At 46.2% G+C, this 22,738-nt stretch overlaps 1 protein-coding gene across 1 annotated transcript; it reads left to right on the top strand.

The window, feature by feature from the left end:
* Window positions 1-2,093: 2,093 nt before the first annotated feature.
* LOC138350895 (mucin-1-like) lies at window positions 2,094-3,604 on the top strand. The gene is made up of 2 exons (XM_069302347.1): window positions 2,094-2,106; window positions 3,153-3,604. The coding sequence occupies exons 1-2, from the start codon at window positions 2,094-2,096 to the stop codon at window positions 3,602-3,604; spliced, it is 465 nt and encodes a 154-aa protein (XP_069158448.1).
* Window positions 3,605-22,738: the final 19,134 nt, after the last annotated feature.

Genomic DNA, 22,738 nt, shown 5'->3' with positions numbered 1-22,738 from the left:
TGTTTTACTTTTGCAAACGTGGGTGGCTGCGTTGGTGGCGTGGTTGGCTGCGTTGGTGGCGTGGTTGGCTGCGTTGGTGGCGTGGTTGAAGCGCTCTATCGCAGCCCTGTGTGGGCCTAGTGTGTGTGTGGTGGTGTTGAAGTGTTTCATGTTTCACTTCCCCTCCACGGGCGCACGGGTTTGTAATACATTGGCTATGATTATGTGTGATTACATTTATTATGGGTTGGGAGGCGGGAAGGCTTCTCTGTTTTCTGACCCTGGGGTTTCTGCAGGACAGGTCTGGTTTACTGTGTGGAGCCTGCACTTAGTACTTGGGGTTAGGATGAATGTTTTTTTCTCTCTCTGATTTGTATATTAATTAATCTTTTATGATTGTCCTTACTTTTGATTCAAAGTTGAATTTTCTGAAGTATTTTTGTTCCCTTTGTATAAAATTTTGTTTACTAAAGTGTTTTCATGTTATGAGTTTGGAGTTGCATTTACGTTACTGATCTGACGACCTTCGTGGACGTTGTGTGTTGCATTCATGTAACTGATGTATTTTTATCTTCCCTACATATCCTCCCCGTCATGCATTGTTTGTTATATTGTGTGGAGAGTTGGAGTGGAATGTATATTGATGCATAGATTGATTGTAATTGTTGTTCGATTTTTTTTTGTATTGTCACTTTGATAGCCAGTTGGCGAGGTTCCATGTTTGTACTCGTGCATAGATTGAACGTATTTAATTATTGTTTGAGATCAGTTGTGCTATTGGTTTTCTCGGTTGTAGGTGAGGATATTTCCTTGCTTTATTGTAAATGTACATATTGTAATTAACTAAAAAAAATCCTTTTTATTTAAATGTGAATTGTGCGTGATCTGATTGGCCGGCGTGGTGGAAACTAATTAGCACTGTGTCTGAGAGTCCAACATACTGAGTCTCTGTCCAACATACTTCGCCTTCCGCCATCTTGTCGTGTAGTCACTGAAGACGCCCCCCCCCCTTACATTCGCCCCTCAATACCAGATCTCCAATCAGCACTAAATAATTCCTGAATATGCCCGTTTAACAGTACTCTACTTGTAGCAAATATAAAGGAGTCCACTTTTCATTAAAATATTATATATATATATTCTACCGGTTATCCATAATCACCAAATATGAAGTTATTACTTTGCGGGGTGGAGGGATGTCAGCGACCTGCGGGGTGGAGGGATGTCAGCGACCTGCGGGGTGGAGGGATGTCAGCGACCTGCGGGGTGGAGGGATGTCAGCGACCTGCGGGGTGGAGGGATGTCAGCGACCTGCGGGGTGGAGGGATGTCAGCGACCTGCGGTCTGCCAGACAGCTGACATACTGCTTCCGTGAACATATATTTACAACTATTTTTTTATATAATGTCTCTGTCTCTCTGTACAAAATATTACATAACTTCTCTCTGGCCAAACTAGCAGATGAGGTTCGTGACAATGTATATCAATGAAGATGAGAACATGCTTTTAACAGGCAAACTCACACATAGACATACTAAGTATTTGGATTTGACGAAGTTCCTTATAAAAGTGGAATCCAAGGAAAGAGAGATCCGATATAGTGAAAGAACTAGTGAAAGAGTATCACCATATCACAGTTGAGGGAGTTATTCTTGGGGACACAATCAAATATATAACGCCAAAAATCCACGTCGTTGATAGCTATAAATACAAAAAACTGTGGTGTGAGTGTGGCGACGGGGGGCGACTGCTGGTGGAGGGAGGATACATTAAGTCAGCGAGCAGCAGCAAGTTGAGCAATGACAGCCAAGCATTACGTGTGGTGGGGCAAGTGGAATCCTGAGCATGTCCTCTGTCATGCTATAATCCCAAGTGTAATATTCGTGTCCCGACGCCCCAGTATCTTTGTGTGTGTGTGTGTGTGTGTGTTTGTCTACGTTATCCAAAGGCGTGACGGATACTCGACATCATTTCGCTTCTACCGTAGAATACTGCCAATGGCGAATAACACTAAACAATTCTGTTTTCCATTCCTTTCGAAACTCACCTCCAGACGCCGCCGGGATGGTGTCGCAACTGTGTGATCCGCTCAGTGATGGCGCCAGACGGCCAACATGGCGCTCGCAGGTATTCTTACATCCTATACCCCTTCCACCCGTCCAGCTCTGAGCTCTATGAGTAGCTTCACCTACCTCTCTAGCCCCTTGTACTGGGCTGTACGTGTGCTGGGCACTCAGGGTACACCCAAGCAAGTTATGGGAAATGGTGTTTGCTGTCATTTGCTGTGTTTGGAAACTGGTGTGTCCCACTTTGTTGTCATATCTAGGGGACCCTGATGTATTTTCCTTGTCATCTATAATGAATCCTGATTTCCTGCCATCTATTTTGTGCAATAACGTACTTTCCCGTGTCATCTATTGTGGACCCTGACGTACTTTCCCCTGCCATCTATTGTGGACCCTGACGTACTTTCCCCTGCCATCTATTGTGGACCTTGACGTACTTTCCCCTGCCATCTATTGTGGACCTTGACGTACTTTCCCCTGCCATCTATTGTGGACCTTGACGTACTTTCCCCTGCCATCTATTGTGGACCCTGACGTACTTTCCCCTGCCATCTATTGTGGACCTTGACGTACTTTCCCCTGCCATCTATTGAGGACCCTGACGTACTTTCCCCTGCCATCTATTGAGGACCCTGACGTACTTTCCCCTGCCATCTATTGTGGACCCTGACGTACTTTCCCGTGTCATCTATTGTGGACCCTGACGTACTTTCCCCTGCCATCTATTGAGGACCCTGACGTACTTTCCCCTGCCATCTATTGTGGACCCTGACGTACTTTCCCCTGCCATCTATTGAGGACCCTGACGTACTTTCCCCTGCCATCTATTGTGGTCCCTGACGTACTTTCCATTCAATTATTCGTGCCAGAAGTATTTCGTGCCCGTTCCTGCCGTTAGGGTTAAGCTTGCGTTGCCCAATCAACTTTGGAGATAAATATAAACAAACTGAGAATAGCCAGAACTTCGCCCTGTGTCGTGACCACAGCCCATACGTCTGAAAATTGAAAGACCTAAGACGTCTCGGACCTTCGTGGGACCTTAGCACCTGCCCCCCCCCCTCTTCACCATCCTGTGTGTCTTTCATTTGTTGATCCATCCTATTGTAGAGCCTGTGTTCGCCAAGCTCAGCAGTGCGCCCGTCCGACACGGCAGTGCGCCCGTCCGACACGGCAGTGCGCCCGTCCGACACAACAGCGCGCCCGTCCGACACAACAGCGCGCCCGTCCGACACAACAGTGCGCCCGTCCGACACAACAGTGCGCCCGTCCGACAACAGTGCGCCCGTCCGACAACAGTGCGCCCGTCCGACAACAGTGCACCCGTCCGACACAACAGTGCGCCCGTCCGACACAACAGTGCGCCCGTCCGACACAACAGTGCGCCCGTCCGACACAACAGTGCGCCCGTCCGACAACAGTGCGCCCGTCCGACAACAGTGCGCCCGTCCGACAACAGTGCGCCCGTCCGACAACAGTGCGCCCGTCCGACAATAGTGCACCCGTCCGACAACAGTGCGCCCGTCCGACATAGCAGCGCGATACAGTGCATCATACTGTGATTTACAATATACAAAGTTGTAAGGTAACCTGTCACTTGTGACGTGGAATTAGAACTAACCTAGCCACGAGCCGTTATGATCGACTAATTGATCATTTCAGATGACACTGATTAATTTATATAATTGATAACTAATTTCTGACGCGAGTGAATGTCCTAGGTCTGATAATAGGAGAAAATACAGGCCGCTCATGTACCCAACTGTGTACAACACGGGTACAGTTAGCTGTCAGGTGGGAAGGATTCAGGAAGCAAAATCCGAGGTCAGAAAACCGATAGAGAAAGCAAAGACCAACCATGACTGACCAGGAGAAATGGAACCTTCCCGTAAGCTGCCAAAATGTTCTTATTTCTACTATTAATTGTGGTCTGTGTTCAAGGTTCGAATATTGGGGGGGGGGGGTTTACTGTGTTGGTCGCTTCGATACGGACAGTAAATGTAAATACTTAGATAAATAAAAAGTAAATACTAAATAAATATTAAATAAAAAAGTAAAAAGTAAGTAAATAAAAGGTAAATAAAAAGTAAATACGACCCAGTAAATGAAGCAAGAACTACAAATTATAAGATACACACACATACACACACACACACACACACACACACACACACACACACACACACACACACATACACACACATACACACACACACGCACAGCAGCATATGCCAGGTTGGCTAACATAAGAACGGCCTTTAGAAACTTGTGTAAGGAATCTTTCAAAACATTATATACCACATATGTCAGACCAATCCTGGAGTATGCGGCTCCAGCATGGAGTCCATATCTAGTCAAGCATAAGACTAAACTGGAAAAGGTTCAAAGGTTTGCCAACAGACTAGTATCCGCGCTGAGAGGTATGAGCTACGAGGAGAGACTACGGGAATTAAACCTCACTTCGTTGGAAGACAGAAGAGTTAGGGGGGACATGATCACCACATTCAAGATTCTCAAGGGAATCGACAGGGTTGATAAAGACAGGCTATTTAACACAAGGGGCACACGCACTAGGGGATACAGGTGGAAACTGAGTGCCCAAATGAGCCACAGAGATATTAGAAAGACCTTTTAGTTTCAGAGTGGTTGACAAATGGAATGCATTAGGAAGGAATGTGGTGGAGGCTGACTCCATACACAGTTTCAAGTGTAGATATGATAGAGACCAATAGGCTCGGGAACCTGTACACCTGTTGATTGACGGTTGAGAGGCGGGACCAAAGAGCCAGAGCTCAACCCCCGCAAGCACAACTAGGTGAGTACACACACACACACAAACACACAAACACACACACACACACAAACACACACACAAACACACATACACACACACCTGAAGAAGGCTTCACACACCTGTGAAGAACTCAACAAACGATTCTGTGAGGTCTTCACAATTGAACAAGGAGAAGCCGCTGCACTAAATGAGGAGGAGGCAAGCCATGCAACCTTGGAGGAATTTGACCTCACCAGTGATGAGGTCAAAAGGAATCTATTGAAGCTGAATGTGACAAAAGCCGCTGGAGCTGACAGAACCTCACCGTGGATACTAAAGGAAGGTGCAGAAGCACTAAGTGTGCCACTCTGGTGTATAACAGGTCACTGGAAACAGGAGACCTACCGGAAAGTTGGTAGACAGCTAATATAGTCCCAATATCCGAAAAGGGTGACAGACAAGAGGCACTGAACTACAGGCCAGTTTCCTTAACTTGTATACCATACAAGGTGATGGAGAAGATCGTGAGGAAAAGGCTCGTAGAGCATCTGGAGGGGAATAGCTTTGTAACACACCACCAGCATGTGTTTAGAGACGGTAAATCGTGCCTCACAGGTCTAATAGAATTCTATGACCAGGCAACACAAATTAGGCAAGAAAGAAAAGGGTGGGCAGACTGCATTTTCTTGGACTGTTAGAAAGCCTTTGACACAGAACCTCACAAAAGGCTGTTACAAAAGTTGGAGCAACAGGCAGGAGTAAAAATGTAAGGTGCTCCAGTGGATAAGGAAGCATCTAAGCAACAGGAAACAGCGAGTAACTGCGAGGAGGGGAGACATCAGAGTGGCGAGATGTCACCAGCGGGGTTCCACAGGGCTCTGTACTTGGACCCATCCTGTTTCTAATATATGTAAACGATCTTCCAGAGGGGTATAGACTCATTCCTCTCAATGTTTGCAGATGATGCAAAAATTATGAGAAGAATCAAGACAGATGAAGATTAACAGAGACTACAGGATGACCTGGACAAACTGGAAGAATGGTCTAGAAAATGGCTACTAAAGTTCAATTCAGGAAAGTGTAAATTAATGAAATTAAGCGAAGGGAGCAGAAGGCTGAACACAATGTACCATCTGGGAGGTGATATCCTGCAAGAGACAAATCGAGAGAAAGATCTGGGGGTCGATATCACACCGAACCTGTCCCCAGAGGCCCACATCAAAAGGATATCAGCGGCATATGCTAGACTGGCCAACATAAGAACTGCCTTTAGTAACTTGTGTAAGGAATCATTCAGTACCCTCACACACAGAGATCACACTAACGTGATGCATCAAATGAACAAATCCACAAGGGCCGTGACGAGGATTCGAACCTGCGTCCGGGAGCATCCCAGACACTGCCTTAATCGACTGAGCTACGACAGGGTAAAAGGGTTGAAACCGAAGTTCTACTGAACTTACTGGATCCCGTAGCCTCTCCGAGGCACAAACCAGGCTTTTACACAACCCCCCCCCCCCCTGCACCCGAGCTATGTCAATAGGCCGTTCTCCTTCTTCGCCCTTACATCATCACACCTATTGACATAGCTCGGGTGCAGGGGAAGGGGGGGTTGTGTAAAAGCCTGGTTTGTGCCTCGGAGAGGCTACGGGATCCAGTAAGTTCAGTAGAACTTCGGTTTCAACCCTTTTACCCTGTCGTAGCTCAGTCGATTAAGGCAGTGTCTGGGATGCTCCCGGACGCAGGTTCGAATCCTCGTCACGGCCCTTGTGGATTTGTTCATTCAGTACCCTGTTTACCACTTATGTAAGACCAATCCTGGAGTATGCAACTCCAGCTTGGAGTCCATACCTAGTTAAACACAAGACAAAGTTAGAGAAGATTCAGTGGTATGCCACCAAACTCGTCCCGGAACTAAGAGGTATGAGCTACGTGGAAAGGCTAAGAGATCTGAACCTCACATCCCTGGAAAACAGAAAAGTAAGGGGAGATATGATAACCACCTACAAAATTATCAGGGGGAATTGACAGGGTGGACAAACTCTTTAACACGGGTGGAACACGAACAAGGGGACACAGGTGGAACCTTGGTACCCAAATGAGCCACAGAGACGTTAGAAAGAATTTTTTCAGTGACAGAGTAGTTAACAAATGGAATGCATTAAGAGTGACGCGAGTTATTGAATTGTAACATTTAAATATCACTTGAGGTATATGGCGGGGCAGGTTTCCATGTGATTGACAGTCTGAGTGCTTAGTCTACTGAAATCACTTACACGTTTGTGCAGGATTGTTTTTATCAATTATCAATTTTATCAATTTATGATTTATTTGTCTCCGTGGTATAGTGGTAAGACACTCGCCTGGCGTTCCGCGAGCGCTTTGTCATGGGTTCGTATCCTGGCCGGGGAGGATTTACTGGGCGCAAATCCTTAAATGTAGCCTCTGTTTAACGCAACAATAAAATGGATACTTGGTTGTAACAACGATTCTTCGTGGCGGGGATCGTATTCCAGGGACCTGCCCGAAACGCTACGCGTACTAGTGGCTGTACAAGAATGTAACAACTCTTGTATATATCTCAAAAAAAAAAAAAAAAAAATCAAGTGTATTAGTAGTTAGGAAGTCACACAGCTTTGTGAGTACAACTAGGTTAGTACACTCACACACCAGTGCATACGTACATACATACATACATACATACATACATACATACATACATACATACATACATACATACATACATACATAGGGTACATAAAAACATTATTTAGCACAGGTGGTACTCGTCCAAGGGAACACAGGTGGAAGCTGAGTACCCAAATGAGTCACAGAGACACTAGAAAGAATTTTTCAGTGTATGCATTCTTGAGGTGTATGCTATTTTGAGATGATTTCGGGGCTTAGTCCCCGCGGCCCGGTCCTCGACCAGGCCTCCTCTTTTGTTACACACCCCCAGGACACAGCCCGTACTGGCTGTCCTGGTACCTATTGTAACTGTCTCCCAGGTACCTATTTACTGCTAGGTAACAGGGGGCATCAGGGTGAAAGAAACTTTCTGCACATTTGTCTCCCCCTCCGCCGGGGATCGAACCCGAAACCTCAGGATTACGAATCCGAAGCGCTGTCCACTCAGCTGTCTGGCGCCTCTTAGAGTGCCTGACCAAAGAGCCAGAGCTCAACCCCCGCAAGCACAACTAGCTGAGTACAACAAGGTGAGTACACACATACACACACACACACACACACACACACACACACACACACACACACACAGTGTGTGTGTGTGTGTATACTCACCTAGTTGTACTCGGCTAGTTGTGCTTGCGGGGGTTGAGCTCTGGCTCTTTGGTCCCGCCTCTCAACTGTCAATCAACTGGTGTACAGATTCCTGAGCCTACTGGGCTCTATCATATCTACATTTGAAAATGTGTATGGAGTCAGCCTCCACCGCATCACTACTTAAGGTGAATGATGATGAACAAGATGGAACTCAAGACGCACTACGATCTTATCTAGCAAGTTCAGTAGCATAGTTGTCTTCCTCCTCGACTCACAATCGATAGTAAGAAACTAAAGATATTAATATATACGTCCAATTTCTATTATAGTTTCTATAAATCTCTCATAAAGGGTACTTGGCCTATGAGATGCTAGATCTTAGAAACCTGGGGTTAATCCCAGCCTATGTACACATAGACAATTTAGTAACATTATCTTCTCTTTCAGCTAATGCAGTGCAGTTTAGTATACCATTTAATAACTATTAACGTTCAGACACTTAAGCTGACTTAGGGAGGAATTATCTTCAAGGTTAATCAATCCTCCAAGCCAGTCTCTAGTCGCCAATGGTCTTCCCACAGAAACGAAACCGTGATTAATTTGTTTAATTTTGCCCCGAGGGGCGAGTTTATTGGGCAGCGTCACTCATCCCGTGAGTGGACACACCGACATAGCAGCATGTACAACACTCCCCAATAGGAAGAAAACCCGCTGGGTTGTTCATCCTGTCACTTGTACCCAGACACAGCTGGGACTTGCTTAACTGTCTCAAGTGAAGAGGACGCCTTTGTTTATGAGGACGGGCTGCTTGACCCCCTGAAGGATTCGAACCCGATCAACCAGCAGCCCGTCCTCATAAACAAAGACGAAACACCCTGTTAATGAATGAAAAACGGTTTACACACGACTCAACTGATGACGTCCGAACACTTCCGGAACAAGTGCCTCACTGATGACTTTTGTTCCAACCACATCCTGAATTACACACACACACACACACACACACACACACACACACACACACATGGGGGGGGGGCCTCGTAGCCTGGTGGATAGCGCGCAGGACTCGTAATTCTGTGGCGCGGGTTCGATTCCCGCACGAGGCAGAAACAAATGGGCAAAGTTTCTTTCACCCTAAGTGCCCCTGTTACCTAGCAGTAAATAGGTACCTGGGAGTTAGTCAGCTGTCACGGGCTGCTTCCTGGGGTGTGTGTGTGTGGTGTGGAAAAAAAAGTAGTTAGTAAACAGTTGATTGACAGTTGAGAGGCGGGCCGAAAGAGCAAAGCTCAACCCCCGCAAACACAACTAGGTGAATACACACACACATATACAAGAGTTACATTCTTGTACAACCATTAGCACGCCGCGTTTCGGGCAAGTCCTCAATCCAAATACTCCCCGGAATACGACCTGCCAAAGCGTTTAACAACCAGGTACTCATTCACTGCTGGGTAAACAGCGGCTACAGTTAAGGATTGGCGCCAAGTAAATTCTCCCCGGCCAGGATACGAACCCAGGTCAAAGCGCTCGTGAAACGCCTGGCGAGTGTGTTACCACTTCGCCACGGAAACTGCTGCTTCACCCACGTACTACAAATACTAATAATCGCCAACAGAACCTAAACACCTAACCTAACCAATGCCTAAATATGCACAATATGCTAATATGTATAACAATATTAGTTAATATGTGAGAAAAATTCCTATTTTGAATGAACATTCAAACTGAACATTAAAATTGATGAATGCATCTTTGGGGTCGACCGCTGGATGGAATGGACTTTGTTTGAGGACGGGTTGTGAAGCTCGTAGAGGGGAAACGTTGAGATCAATGAAGCTCGTAGAGGGGAAACGTTGAGATCAATGAAGCTCGTAGAGGGGAAACGTTGAGATCAATGAAGCTCGTAGAGGGGAAACGTTGAGATCAATGAAGCTCGTAGAGAGGAAACGTTGAGATCAATGAAGCTCGTAGAGGGGAAACGTTGAGATCAATGAAGCTCGTAGAGAGGAAACGTTGAGATCAATGAAGCTCGTAGAGGGGAAACGTTGAGATCAATGAAGCTCGTAGAGGGGAAACGTTGAGATCAATGAAGCTCGTAGAGGGGAAACGTTGAGATCAATGAAGCTCGTAGAGGGGAAACGTTGAGATCAATGAAGCTCGTAGAGAGGAAACGTTGAGATCAATGAAGCTCGTAGAGGGGAAATGCACTGAAATATAAAAATATACTCTGATGATGTTTTTTTGGCCATGGGCGTTAGACCCTTCGTGTTCTCCTCAGCCGCCTGAGACGGTTTCCGACTCGTTCAGCGGATGTTGTTGTTGTTGTTGTTTTAGATTTAGCTACTCAGAACGAGACGTTCATATAGCACGGGCTATGGTGAGCCCGTAATTGAGTTCAGTTATTCGAGGGATCAGAGGAAAATCGCCTCATTTATATACTAAAATTAAGCACCTGAAGTTCCACTGTTGGGTCCGCCGAAGTGTAGCCCTCTGCTACACCTGAGGTCCTACACAGGTTCCACTAGAGTGTAGACTTCTCCAACACCTGAGATCCTACACAGGTTCCACTAAAGTGTACCCTACTCCAACACCTGAGGTCCTACACAGGTTCCACTAGAGTGCAGGCTTCAACACCTGAGGTCCTACACAGGTTCCACTGGATTAAAGTCTTCTGCTACACCTGAGGTCCTACACAAGTTCCACTAGAGTGTAGCCCTCTGCTACACCTGAGGTCCTACACAGGTTCCACTAAAGTGTACCCTTCTCCAACACCTGAGGTCCTACACAGGTTCCACTAGAGTGCAGGCTTCAACACCTGAGGTCCTACACAGGTTCCACTGGATTAAAGTCTTCTGCTACACCTGAGGTCCTACACAAGTTCCACAAGAGTGCATTCTTCTCCAACCCCTGAGGTCCTACACAGGTGCCACTAGAGTGCAGGCTTCTCCAACACCTGAGGTCCTACACAGGTTCCACTAGAGTGCAGCCCTCTGCTACACCTGAGGTGCTACACAGGTTCCACTAGAGTGCAGACTTCAACACCTGAAGTCCTACACAGGTTCCACTGGATTAAAGTCTTCTCCAACACCTGAGGTCCTACACAGGTGCCACTAGAGTGCAGGCTTCTCCAACACCTGAGGTCCTACACAGGTTCCACTAGAGTGCAGGCTTCTCCCACACCTGAGGTGCTACACAGGTTCCACTAGAGTGCAGGCTTCTCCCACACCTGAGGTGCTACACAGGTTCCACTAGAGTGCAGGCTTCTCCCACACCTGAGGTGCTACACAGGTGCCACACAGAGCCAGCAGTAGCCTCCAAGACCTCAACACTCTGCGCCCCGTCTCACGTCTCGCCCCATCCATAAAAACATCAAGAAGTCGTGCTGGACATTACACAACAGAGACGGGAGCTCTCGTGTGTATTCCCGCCACACACCAACCAACCATTTAATTTTAGGTGAAAATAATTTTATTACACAATATCTTTACCGTGCATATGGCAGTCCCGTCACGGAGTGCAACTACCAAACGTGTATTTTCATTTATTTATTAGACCCTTTATCTTAGTCTAGGAATAAAGAGTAATAACGCTTATTAAGTTGGACACAGTCTGTCTCAATAGATTACATTCTCTCTCTCTCTCATAAGGAGTGTCAATTCGGTTGCCAAGATTAGACATTATCGTACCTCAATACTCTATCACCCGTACCTAGACGACATTCTTCCGTAAATCTTGTAAAGAATTGTTTTACACTATAGCTTTGGTGTGGTTAGTGGTGTGTCAGCTGGTCCAGTTGCGCCACGCCACGCCATGCTATTACCAACGCTCCACACACACACACACACACACACACACACACACACACACACACACACACACACACACACACACACACACACATTCCCAAGCACCCTTGGGAATGAGTGATCACAGTGTATTGATCTTTGAGTACTTGGTAGAGCTAGGACTTATCTCCCCCAAAAAAGAACTAGAAAACAAAAGGCTGGCATACCGAAAGGGGAATTATGAGGGGATGAGAAGTTTCCTAAGGGATATACCACGGGACACAGACCTCAGAGCTAAGTCGGTACAAGACATGATGGACTTTGTCACTCAAAAGTGTCAGGAGGCAGTAAACTGGTTTATCCCGGCCCAAAGGCAAGAATCCGAGAAGCAAAAGAAGAATCCATGGTTTAACAGGACATGTATGGAAGCAAAGGTACTAAACAAAAGGGCGAGGAGGATCTTCCGAAATAACAGAACACCAGAAAGCAGTGAGAGATACCAGAAAACCAGGAATGAGTATGTCAGGGTGAGAAGGGAAGCAGAGAAAAATTATGAAAATGATATAGCAAGCAAAGCCAAGACCGATCCAAAGCTACTCCACAGACACATCAGGAGGAAAACAACAGTAAAATAACAGGTAATGAAACTTAGAACAGGCGAGGACAGGTATACAGAGAATGACAAAGAGGTGTTTGAAGAACTCGACAAGTTTCCAGGAGGTCTTCACAATAGAACAAGGTGAGGTTACTGCGCTAGGAGAGGGGACAGTAAACCAGGCGGATTTGGAAGGGTTCGAAATTACGAGATGAGGTCAAGAGACACCTGTTGGATCTGGATGTGAGAAAGGCTGTTGGTCCAGACGGGATCTCACCATGGGTATTGAAAGAGTGTGCAGAGGCACTCTGCTTGCCACTCTCCATTGTGTATAGTAGGTCACTGGAGACGGGAGACCTACCAGAGATATGAAAGGCGGCTAATGTGGTCCCAATATACAAAAAGGGTGGCAGACAAGAGGCACTGAACTACAGGCCAGTGTTCTTAACTTGTATACCATGCAAAGTGATGGAGAAGATCGTGAGAAAAAATCTAGTAACACATCTGGAGAGAAGGGACTTCGTGACAAATCGCCAACATGGGTTCAGGGAGGTTAAATCTTGCCTTACTGACTTAATAGAATTCTACGATCAGGTGACAAAGATTAAGGAAGAAAGAGAAGGTTGGGCGGACTACATTTTTTTGGACTGTCGGAAAGCCTTTGATACAGTCCCCCATAAGAGGCTGGTACATAAGCTGGTGAGACAGGCAGGAGTAACTGGTAAAGTGCTCCAGTGGATAAGGGAATACCTAATAGGATGCAAAGAGTTACAGTAAGGGGTGAGACCTCAGATTGGGGTGAAGTCACCAGTGGAGTCCCACAAGGCTCTGTACTCGGTCCTATCATGTTTCTTATATACGTGAACGATCTCCCGGAGGGTATAGACTCATTCCTCTTAATGTTTGCTGACGATGCCAAAATTATGAGAAGGATTAAGACAGAGGAGGACTGCTTGAGGCTTCAAGATTACCTAGACAAATTAAAGGAATGGTCGAACAAATGGTTGTTAGAGCTTAACCCAAGCAAATGTAATGTAATGAAGATAGGTGTAGGGAGCAGGAGGCCAGTTACAAGGTATCATTTGGGAGATGAAAGTCTTCAAGAGTCAGAGAGAGAAAGACCTGAGGGTTAATATCACGCCAGACCTGTCCCCTGAAGCCCATATCAAGAGGATAACATCAGCAGCATATGCCAGGTTGGCTAACATAAGAATGGCATTTAGACACTTGTGCAAGGAATCATTCAGAGCTTTGTATACCACCTATGTCAGACCAATCGTGGAGTATGCAGCTCCAGCATGGAGTCCATATCTAGTCAAGCATAAGACTAAACTGGAAAAAGTTCAAAGGTTTTTCACCAGACTAGTACCCGAGCTGTGAGGTATGACCTACGAGGAGAGACTACGGGAATTAAACCTCACGTCGCTAGAAGACAAAAGAGTTAGGGGGGGATATGATCACCACGTACAAGATTCTCAGAGGAATTGACAGGGTAGATAAAGACAGGCTATTTAACACAAGGGGCACACGCACTAGGGGACACAGGTGGAAATTGAGTGCCCAAATGAGCCACAGAGATATTAGAAAGAATTTTTTTTAGTGTCAGAGTGGTTGACAAATGGAATGCATTAGGAAGCGATGTGGTGGAGGCTGACTCCATACACAGTTTCAAGTGTAGATATGATAGAGCCCAATAGGCTTAGGAACCTGTACACCTGTTGATTGACGGTTGAGAGGCGGGACCATGGAGCCAGAGCTCAACCCCGCAAGCACAACTAGGCGAGTACAACTAGGTGAGTACACACACACACACACACACACACACACACACACACACACACACACACACACACACACACACACACACACACGCACGCACACACACACAACCTTCCCTGTTTCACCCAACACTCCGCCCTCGGATGCTAATTTTCCCTCCAGCCGAATTAGCTATTTTTATTTTGCTTTTTATTAAATATTCTCATAGAGGCTCAGCTTTACATGTCATCGCCTCTTCCCTTGTGTTCAACACTTGCCTTATTATTAACATCTTTATTGACAAAATTAATTACAATTTTGCCTAATCTGCGGATTTCAATTATTTCTTATTAAAGTGAGGATAATGCTGGTATTCACTGTCACGCTGGACAGGGTCATACACAAGACAATAGGTCTAAACTGTAGGCTGAAGCACATATATATCATGGTTACCATCAATGTTTTAATGTATGAATATGTGAAAACAACTTTCTATTGTGCACTGCCACACAAGGGCAAGAATGGGTCCATAATTGATGCAGCTTAGAAGTAATATAAATAAAATTGTTCTTCATTCTTTAAAATGGACAAGCAAATTTTGGATAAATTGTTAGGATGTCGTCCAGAACACCTGAGTCAATAAAATAGTTACACAGTTGGTGGTACAAGAGGCCAGGAGGTCTAAAGTCTTTTACGGTTTCACATTCAACAATATAGTGTTCTAGTGAATGCATTAAAGGTTTATCACATAGTTTACAATCTGAATATTCTGGTAGTGGCTCAGCCTCACTAACCTGCCAGATGTGTCTATAGCCAAGGCGAATTTACGCAATGACCACACATTGCCTGGTCCGGTTACTGTGCTGACCATACAAATACCTATTATTACAAAACTTGTCATATCTTTTAATACTGCAGCTTTCAGGTCTCTGGGCATTTCTTAGTTCTTCTAAATGTGAATTAATTTTTTTAATTTGTATGTTTCTAATAACTGCATTAGATAGTCCAAAGTCATAATCAATGTTTTCTTTCTTGCAAGCCTCATTGGCCAATTGATCTACAAAGTCATGTTTTCCAACTCCAACATGGGATGGGATCCACACAAATTTTATACAAGAGTTATTATCAGTGGCAAAAATTACATTCCATTTAATATTACAAGCTGCTTCAGACATATATTGTGATGGGTTATTTAAGGACTGCAGAGCACTTTTAGAGTCACAGAATATCACTCCACCGCCATTGAGCTTAAGGTATTCAGAGGCTAGATAAATGCCCAGTAACTCTGTGTCGTGCTTGCCCAGTTGTTGAATCTCTGTGTACTAGACTGTGTACAGGGCGCCTGACAGCTGGGTGGGCAGCGCTTCGGATTTGTAGTCCTGAGGTTCCGGGTTCGATCCCCGGTGGAGGCGGAGACAAATGGGCAAAATGTTTATTTCACCCTGATGCCCCTGTTACCTAGCAGTAAATAGGTACCTGGGAGTTAGACAGCTGCTACTGGCTGCTTCCTGGGGGTGGAGGCCTGGTTGAGGACCGGGCCGTGGGGACACTAAGCCCCGAAATCATCTCAAGATAGACATGATCATTTCATTCCCTGTATATACTGCACATGCACAACCTGTTCTGCCAGTGCCTAACTGCACAGAGCCATCAGTAAAGGCATAGGATTCAGTCATTTTGAGATTTTGAAGACGCCTTGGATCACAACCGCTGGACCCGAGTTTGGTTCCCGGGCGGGGGCCTGTGGAGGGTTGCCTCCTGTGGTTGATTATGGAAATACTCAGACGCTGGCCCATGGCCCGGCCTCCTGAGCAAGGTCCCACGGACCATGGCCCGGCCTCCTGAGCAAGGTCCCACGGACCATGGCCCGGCCTCCTGAGCAAGGTCCCACGGACCATGGCCCGGCCTCCTGAGCAAGGTCCCACGGACCATGGCCCGGCCTCCTGAGCAAGGTCCCACGGGATACAGGTCCCCCAGCAGTCACATAGTCTCGCAGGTTTACAACAATTTAGTAAAATTGGGAAAAGACCATATGACTTCCACACACCAGGTCGGGTGACTTCCACACACCAGGTCCGGTGACTTCCACACACCAGGTCGGGTGACTTCCACACACCAGGTCGGGTGACTTCCACACACCAGGTCCGGTGACTTCCACACACCAGGTCGGGTGACTTCCACACACCAGGTCCGGTGACTTCCACACACCAGGTCGGGTGACTTCCACACACCAGGTCGGGTGACTTCCACACACCAGGTCCGGTGACTTCCACACACCAGGTCGGGTGACTTCCACACACCAGGTCGGGTGACTTCCACACACCAGGTCCGGTGACTTCCACACACCAGGTCGGGTGACTTCCACACACCAGGTCCGGTGACTTCCACACACTTTCTCTCCCAGAGACCTGGATGTGGACGTGACACCTAATCTAACTCTTGAGGTACATATAAATAGCGTACAGCAGCGTACTCTACACTGACAAAAGTTAGAACATCATTCAGAAACCTAAGTTAGGAGGCATTTAGGGCCCTTTACACTGCCTATGTGAGACCAGTCTTAGAGTATGCAGCCCCAGCATGAAGCCCACACCTAAAGAAACTCAAAGAAATTGGAAAAGATTCCAAAGCTTGCGACGAGGCTTGTCCCAGAATAGCGAAGGGGGTAGGATATGAAGAGCGTATGAAAAAAACTGAACCTGACGACGCTAGAAAAAAGGAGGGAGCGGGGAGGTTTGACAGTGACAAAATACTTAGGAGGATTGACAGAGTGGAAATAGACGAAATGTTCAAACGGAATACCAACAGAACAAGGAGACATGGATGGAAGCTGGAAACTTAGACGAGTCATACAGATGTTAGAAAGTTTACATTTAGCGTGACAGAAGTAGGAAAATGAAATGAATTAAAGGAGCACAATCGACTTGAGAATGGTCCAAGACGGACCGAAACGTCGTCGTCCCTTCACTTTCTAGTGTGTGGTTTGGTCAACATATTTCAGCTACGTTATTGTGACTCCTCGTCTGCATTTAAAGGCGCAGGTTGTAGAACCGAATCCTAATCATAATTTACAAAGTAGATATGATAGGGAACAAGGGGCCAGATTCACGAAGCAGTTCCACAAGCACTTACGAACTTGTACAACTTTTCTCAATCTTTGGCGGCTTTGTTTACAATTAATAAACAGTTAATGAGCTCCGAAGCACCAGGAGGCTGTTCATAACAATAACAACAGTTGATTGAGAAGTTTTCATGCTTGTAAACTGTTTAATAAATGAAACCAAAGCCGTCAAAGATTGAGGAAAGATGTACACGTTCGTAAGTACTTGCGTCACTGCTTCGTGAATCTGTGCCAAGGACAGGAGTCATTGCTTTAAAAAACCGGCGGCTGAAATTCGAGCTCCAAGAGCCAATGCTCTATCCTGCAGTCACAATATGGGACATTATGTCAATCTCGCGAACCATTAGTGTCTCTATTAAAATGACCATTTTTACCTAAGGTCCAAACTGTCGTATGAGAATACGTCAAAATGCGAGGTGATATTAGGACTGGTTGTTGTAGCGAGGTAGTCTCCCCTATCCCCTCCTCTCTCATCTCTCTTCCTCCTTCTCAATCTCCCAATCTCCCCATCCCCCCCTCCCTCTCTCTCTCTCTCTCTCTCTCTCTCTCTCTCTCTCTCTCTCTCTCTCTCTCTCTCTCTCTCTCTCTCTCTCTTCGCCTGTTCTCCTTGTTATTGGTATAATTATAGAAAGAGTAGGGAGTGGTACTGTTGGGAGTGGTACGGTATGGAGTGGTACTGTAGGGAGGGAGTGGTACTGTAGGGAGTGGTACTGTAGGGAGTAGTACTGTAGGGAGGGAGTGGTACTGTAGGGAGTGGTACTGTAGGGAGTGGTACTGTAGGGAGTGGTACTGTAGGGAGGGAGTGGTACTGGAGGGAGGGAGTGGTACTGTAGGGAGTGGTACTGTAGGGATGGAGTGGTACTGTAGGGAGGGAGTGGTACTGGAGGGAGGGAGTGGTACTGTAGGGAGGGAGTGGTACTGTAGGGAGGGAGGCCAGCACCCAGGTATAAGTCTCCCCGTGGTGTATAAGGCATGACTGGTACTCCAAGTGATCAAACATTATTCTGTAGTGAGACACTAATGAGCTGTCTAGGGGTAACTACCCTTCATAAGGGGTAACGACCCAACAAGAGGTGCAACTACCCAACAAGAGGTGCAACTACCCAACAAGAGGTGCAACTACCCAACAAGAGGTGTAACTACCCAACAAGAGGTGTAACTACCCAACAAGAGGTGTAACTACCCAACAAGAGGTGTAACTACCCAACAAGAGGTGTAACTACCCAACAAGAGGTGTAACTACCCAACAAGAGGTGTAACTACCCAACAAGAGGTGTAACTACCCAACAAGAGGTGTAACTACCCAACAAGAGGTGTAACTACCCAACAAGAGGTGTAACTACCCAACAAGAGGTGTAACTATTCAACAAGAAGTGTAACTACCCAACAAGAGGTGTAACTACCCAACAAGAGGTGTAACTATTCAACAAGAAGTGTAACTACCCAACAAGAGGTGTAACTACCCAACAAGAGGTGTAACTATTCAACAAGAAGTGTAACTACCCAACAAGAGGTGTAACTATTCAACAAGAAGTGTAACTACCCAACAAGAGGTGTAACTACCCAACAAGAGGTGTAACTACCCAACAAGAGGTGTAACTACCCAACAAGAGGTGTAACTATCCAACAAGAGGTGTAACTACCCAACAAGAGGTGTAACTACCCAACAAGAGGTGTAACTACCTAACATAAGCGTATTAGTGTTTGTGTAGTCTATTTTCTCCGGTGTTGTCTCCCACTGAGGTGACCATTCAACTTATAAGAACATATGCTGTTAACCAGCATTTGTATATATACTTTTGCCCATAGCAACGCATACCAGCAACGCATACCAGCAACGCATACCAGCAACGCAACTGGTATGTACAGCAACTGAGTTTTCAGTTGCATATAGTCCTGGGGACCATTCAGGCTTGTTCGCATTTTTGTCCCTCACGTGTACCCCAAAGAATGAGGTGATTAGATAAAATGCTATGCCCAAGATTACCATCCGAGTGCCGGCGGGGAAGTGGTTCAAATAGCTTCGGCTATCACTTCCTTATGTCCGGTCGTGATGGTCAAGCGGATTAAGGCGTCCTGTATATACCAGTTGCGCTGCTCCTGGCAGTATGGGTTCGAGTCACTTCTGGGGTGTGAGTTTTCAGTTGCATATAGTCCTGAGGACCATTCAGGCATGTTCGCATATTAAAATATGCCTTTATTTGAGACTTTCGGCGCAGTGGAGAAGGGGGGGACCTGCTGCATGGGTAACAGGTTCTCCCCCGTACCAACCTACCCTGACTTTGCACCCTGGAGAGGCCATTCCAGACCGACAACCAGAGCGCAACTCCATAGTCTCCCGAGACTGATGGATGCCTACTAATACTCTTACTATGTAGTGTAGTTGGGGGGGGGGGAGGAGTTGGAATGGGGGATGAGGGCTGGATGGGGGATGAGGGCTGGATGGGGGATGAGAGGAAGGGGGGAAGGAGAGGAAAGGGGGGAGGGGAGGGTTGGTTACATTATCGGAAATCAGATGGTGTAGGCGGGCGTGTAGCCGGACCCCCTCGCTGCTGTGAATCACAAGCCGGGACCCGCCTGGCGCTGCTCACATTAGTGGGGACTCTACGCTGAGCGCTGACTGGGAGCTCGCGGCGTCTCCACTCACAAAAGAAAATGGCTTATCGTGGTGTGCCGTCATATCATACCCAACTAATACGTCTCATTTTGTACGCAATGGTCCGTAGCGTACAAATTACAGAGTGCCATAAAAGTAGCGGCTCACAAAAATTCAACGTTTTTCTATGCATCGGTATAGGTTAGGTTAGACGAGTGGGTGGCTTGGGTTCCCGGCGTGTCTGGTTTGGTTAACCCATTGTATTTCCCACGTTAGGGCAAGTCTAGAGAACGGGCCGCATCGGTACCCAGTTACACCATTTTTGGGGGATTGCCAGAAAGCCTTTGATACAGTACCACACAAGAGGCTAGTGCATGAAATGGAGGTGCAGGCAGGAGTGAAAGGTAAGGTACTCCACTGGATAAGGAAGTATCTAAGTAACAGAAGACAGCGAGTCACTGTGAGGAATGAGGTCTCAGATTGGCGAAGCATTACCAGTGGAGTCCCGCAGGGTTCAGTCCTTGGACCTATACTGTTTCTGATATATATAAATGAACTCCCAGAGGGTATAGAATCGGTCCTCTCATTGTTTGCCGATGATGCAAAAATTACGAGGAGGATTAAGACAGAAGAAGATAGTATGAGGCTACAAGATGATGACCTAGACAAACTGAATGAATGGCCCAACAAATGGGTACTAAAGATCAACCCGAGTAAATATAAGGTAACGAAATTAGGCGGAGGAAACAGGAGGCAAATCACTGGATACCGAATGGGAGATGAAATCCTTCTTGAAACGGACAGAGGGAAAGATCTAGGAGTTGATATCACACCAAACCTGTCTCCTGAAGCCCACATAAAAAGAATACCATCTGCGGCGTATGCAAGGCTGGCTAACATCATAACTGCCTTTAGGAACCAGTGTAAGGAATCAATCAGAACCTTGTATGCCACGTATTTAAGACCAATCCTGGAGTTTGCGGCCCCAGCATGGAGCCCGTACCTTATCAAGCACAAGACAAAGCTGGAAAAAAGTTCAGAGGTATGCCACTAGGCTAGTCCCAGAACTAAGAGCCATGAGTTATGAGGACAGGCTGTGTGAAAAGCACGTCACGACACTGGAAGACAGAAGAGTAAGGGGAGACATGATCACAACCTACAAAATTCTCAGAGGAATTGACAGAGTAGATAAGGATAAAAATGTTTAACACAGGTGGTACGCGACCAAGACGACACAGGTGGAGACTGAGTACCCAAATGAGCCACAGAGACGTTAGAAAGATCTTTTTCAGTCAGAGTAGTTAACAGAGGGAATGCATTAGGAAGTGATGTGGTGGTGGCTATCTCCATACACAGTTTCAAATGTAGATACGATAGAGCCCAGTAGGCTCAGGAATCTTTACACCAGTTGATTGACAGTCGAGAGGCGAGACCAAAGAGCCAAAGATCAAACCCCCTCAAGCACAACTAGGTGAGCACACAACCCTCTGTCAACCAGCACATTGACACCCAATACTTGTCGGCCCAACACCTCCCGCGAGAGAAGTGCTCCGCGGCCACCACAGGCGTGTAGACTGTACTAAACATGAGCACCAGCTTACAATACCGCATTAAACATGACCAAAGACAGCATACATCACTGCTGATCACAAATGCACATTGATTAAGATCCGCCGCTCACCACGAAATTCAATCTACGATAATCAAGGGGATACATTAGATTCTGTCAGCCACGAGGAATACGGAAGCAGACAGCGTCCAAAAGCAGGTGGGAGCCGGAACACACTAAAAATACACGGGGCGGCCGGTGACAGAAATGGAGGTACTTCCAGCCACATAAATCACAGCGTCCAACACTCCCGTTGACAAGGTCCCGTGCAGATTATACCCGGCCTGCACGATGTATCGCCGCAGCTGGGATTAGTGTGACATTTATCGATGTTCATATTATGTAGTATTGGTAGGTAGGGAGGAGGGGGGGGGGGAGATATGTTGTGAGAGTTGTGAGTGATATTATGTAGGATGTAGTTTAAGATGTTTGTTTTGCGTGTAGCTGGGTGTTTGTTTTGTGTGTAGCTGGGTGTTTGTTTTGTGTGTAGCTGGGTGTTTTTTGCGTGTAGCTGGGTGTTTTTTGCGTGTAGCTGGGTGTTTGTTTTGCGTGTAGCTGGGTGTTTTTTTGCGTATGTTGTTTGTTACTGGGTGTTGTGGTTATTGCTTGTTTGCGTTCAAAGATTAATCCATACTTTGTTAGATTCAGCTTGATTGATGTCGACTGGTTAAGCTTTCTTCAGCTGCTCGCACACAGGTGCACGCAATTGCTGCAGAACTGCCGCAATTGTTTAGTCCTTATAATTAGCGAAAATTTCTAAATGAGCGCTAATGGCGGCCCTCAGACGCAACACCATCCCAAATTAAGAAAACATATTTCACCAAAGGATTATCATTTGTCTTAGGCGCACCAACACGCAATAACAGATGGGAAGCTTTGGAAGTTACTACGAACAATCTTGAGAACAAAATCGATGTAGCGTGGGCCTGGGTGACCTCGGATTATAGGAACAACCCCTTAGGAAATAGAGGGATTTGTATTAATGATCCGCCAATATTCTCCAGGCTTCTCCACCCTGCAGGAAATGAGACACACACCGCGGCCAAGATGGTGGGACTACATCACGACATGACGACGTCGATTGCAGTAACCTCAACCTTATATATATATATATATATATATATATATATTATATATATATATATATATATATATATATATATATATATATATATAT

Source organism: Procambarus clarkii, chromosome 47 (genome assembly GCF_040958095.1).
Source record: "Procambarus clarkii isolate CNS0578487 chromosome 47, FALCON_Pclarkii_2.0, whole genome shotgun sequence".
In the NCBI taxonomy this organism is placed as follows: Eukaryota; Metazoa; Arthropoda; class Malacostraca; order Decapoda; family Cambaridae; genus Procambarus; species Procambarus clarkii.
The sequence above is the reverse complement of the archived record's forward strand: the minus strand, read 5'-3'. Positions and strand labels throughout refer to the sequence as shown.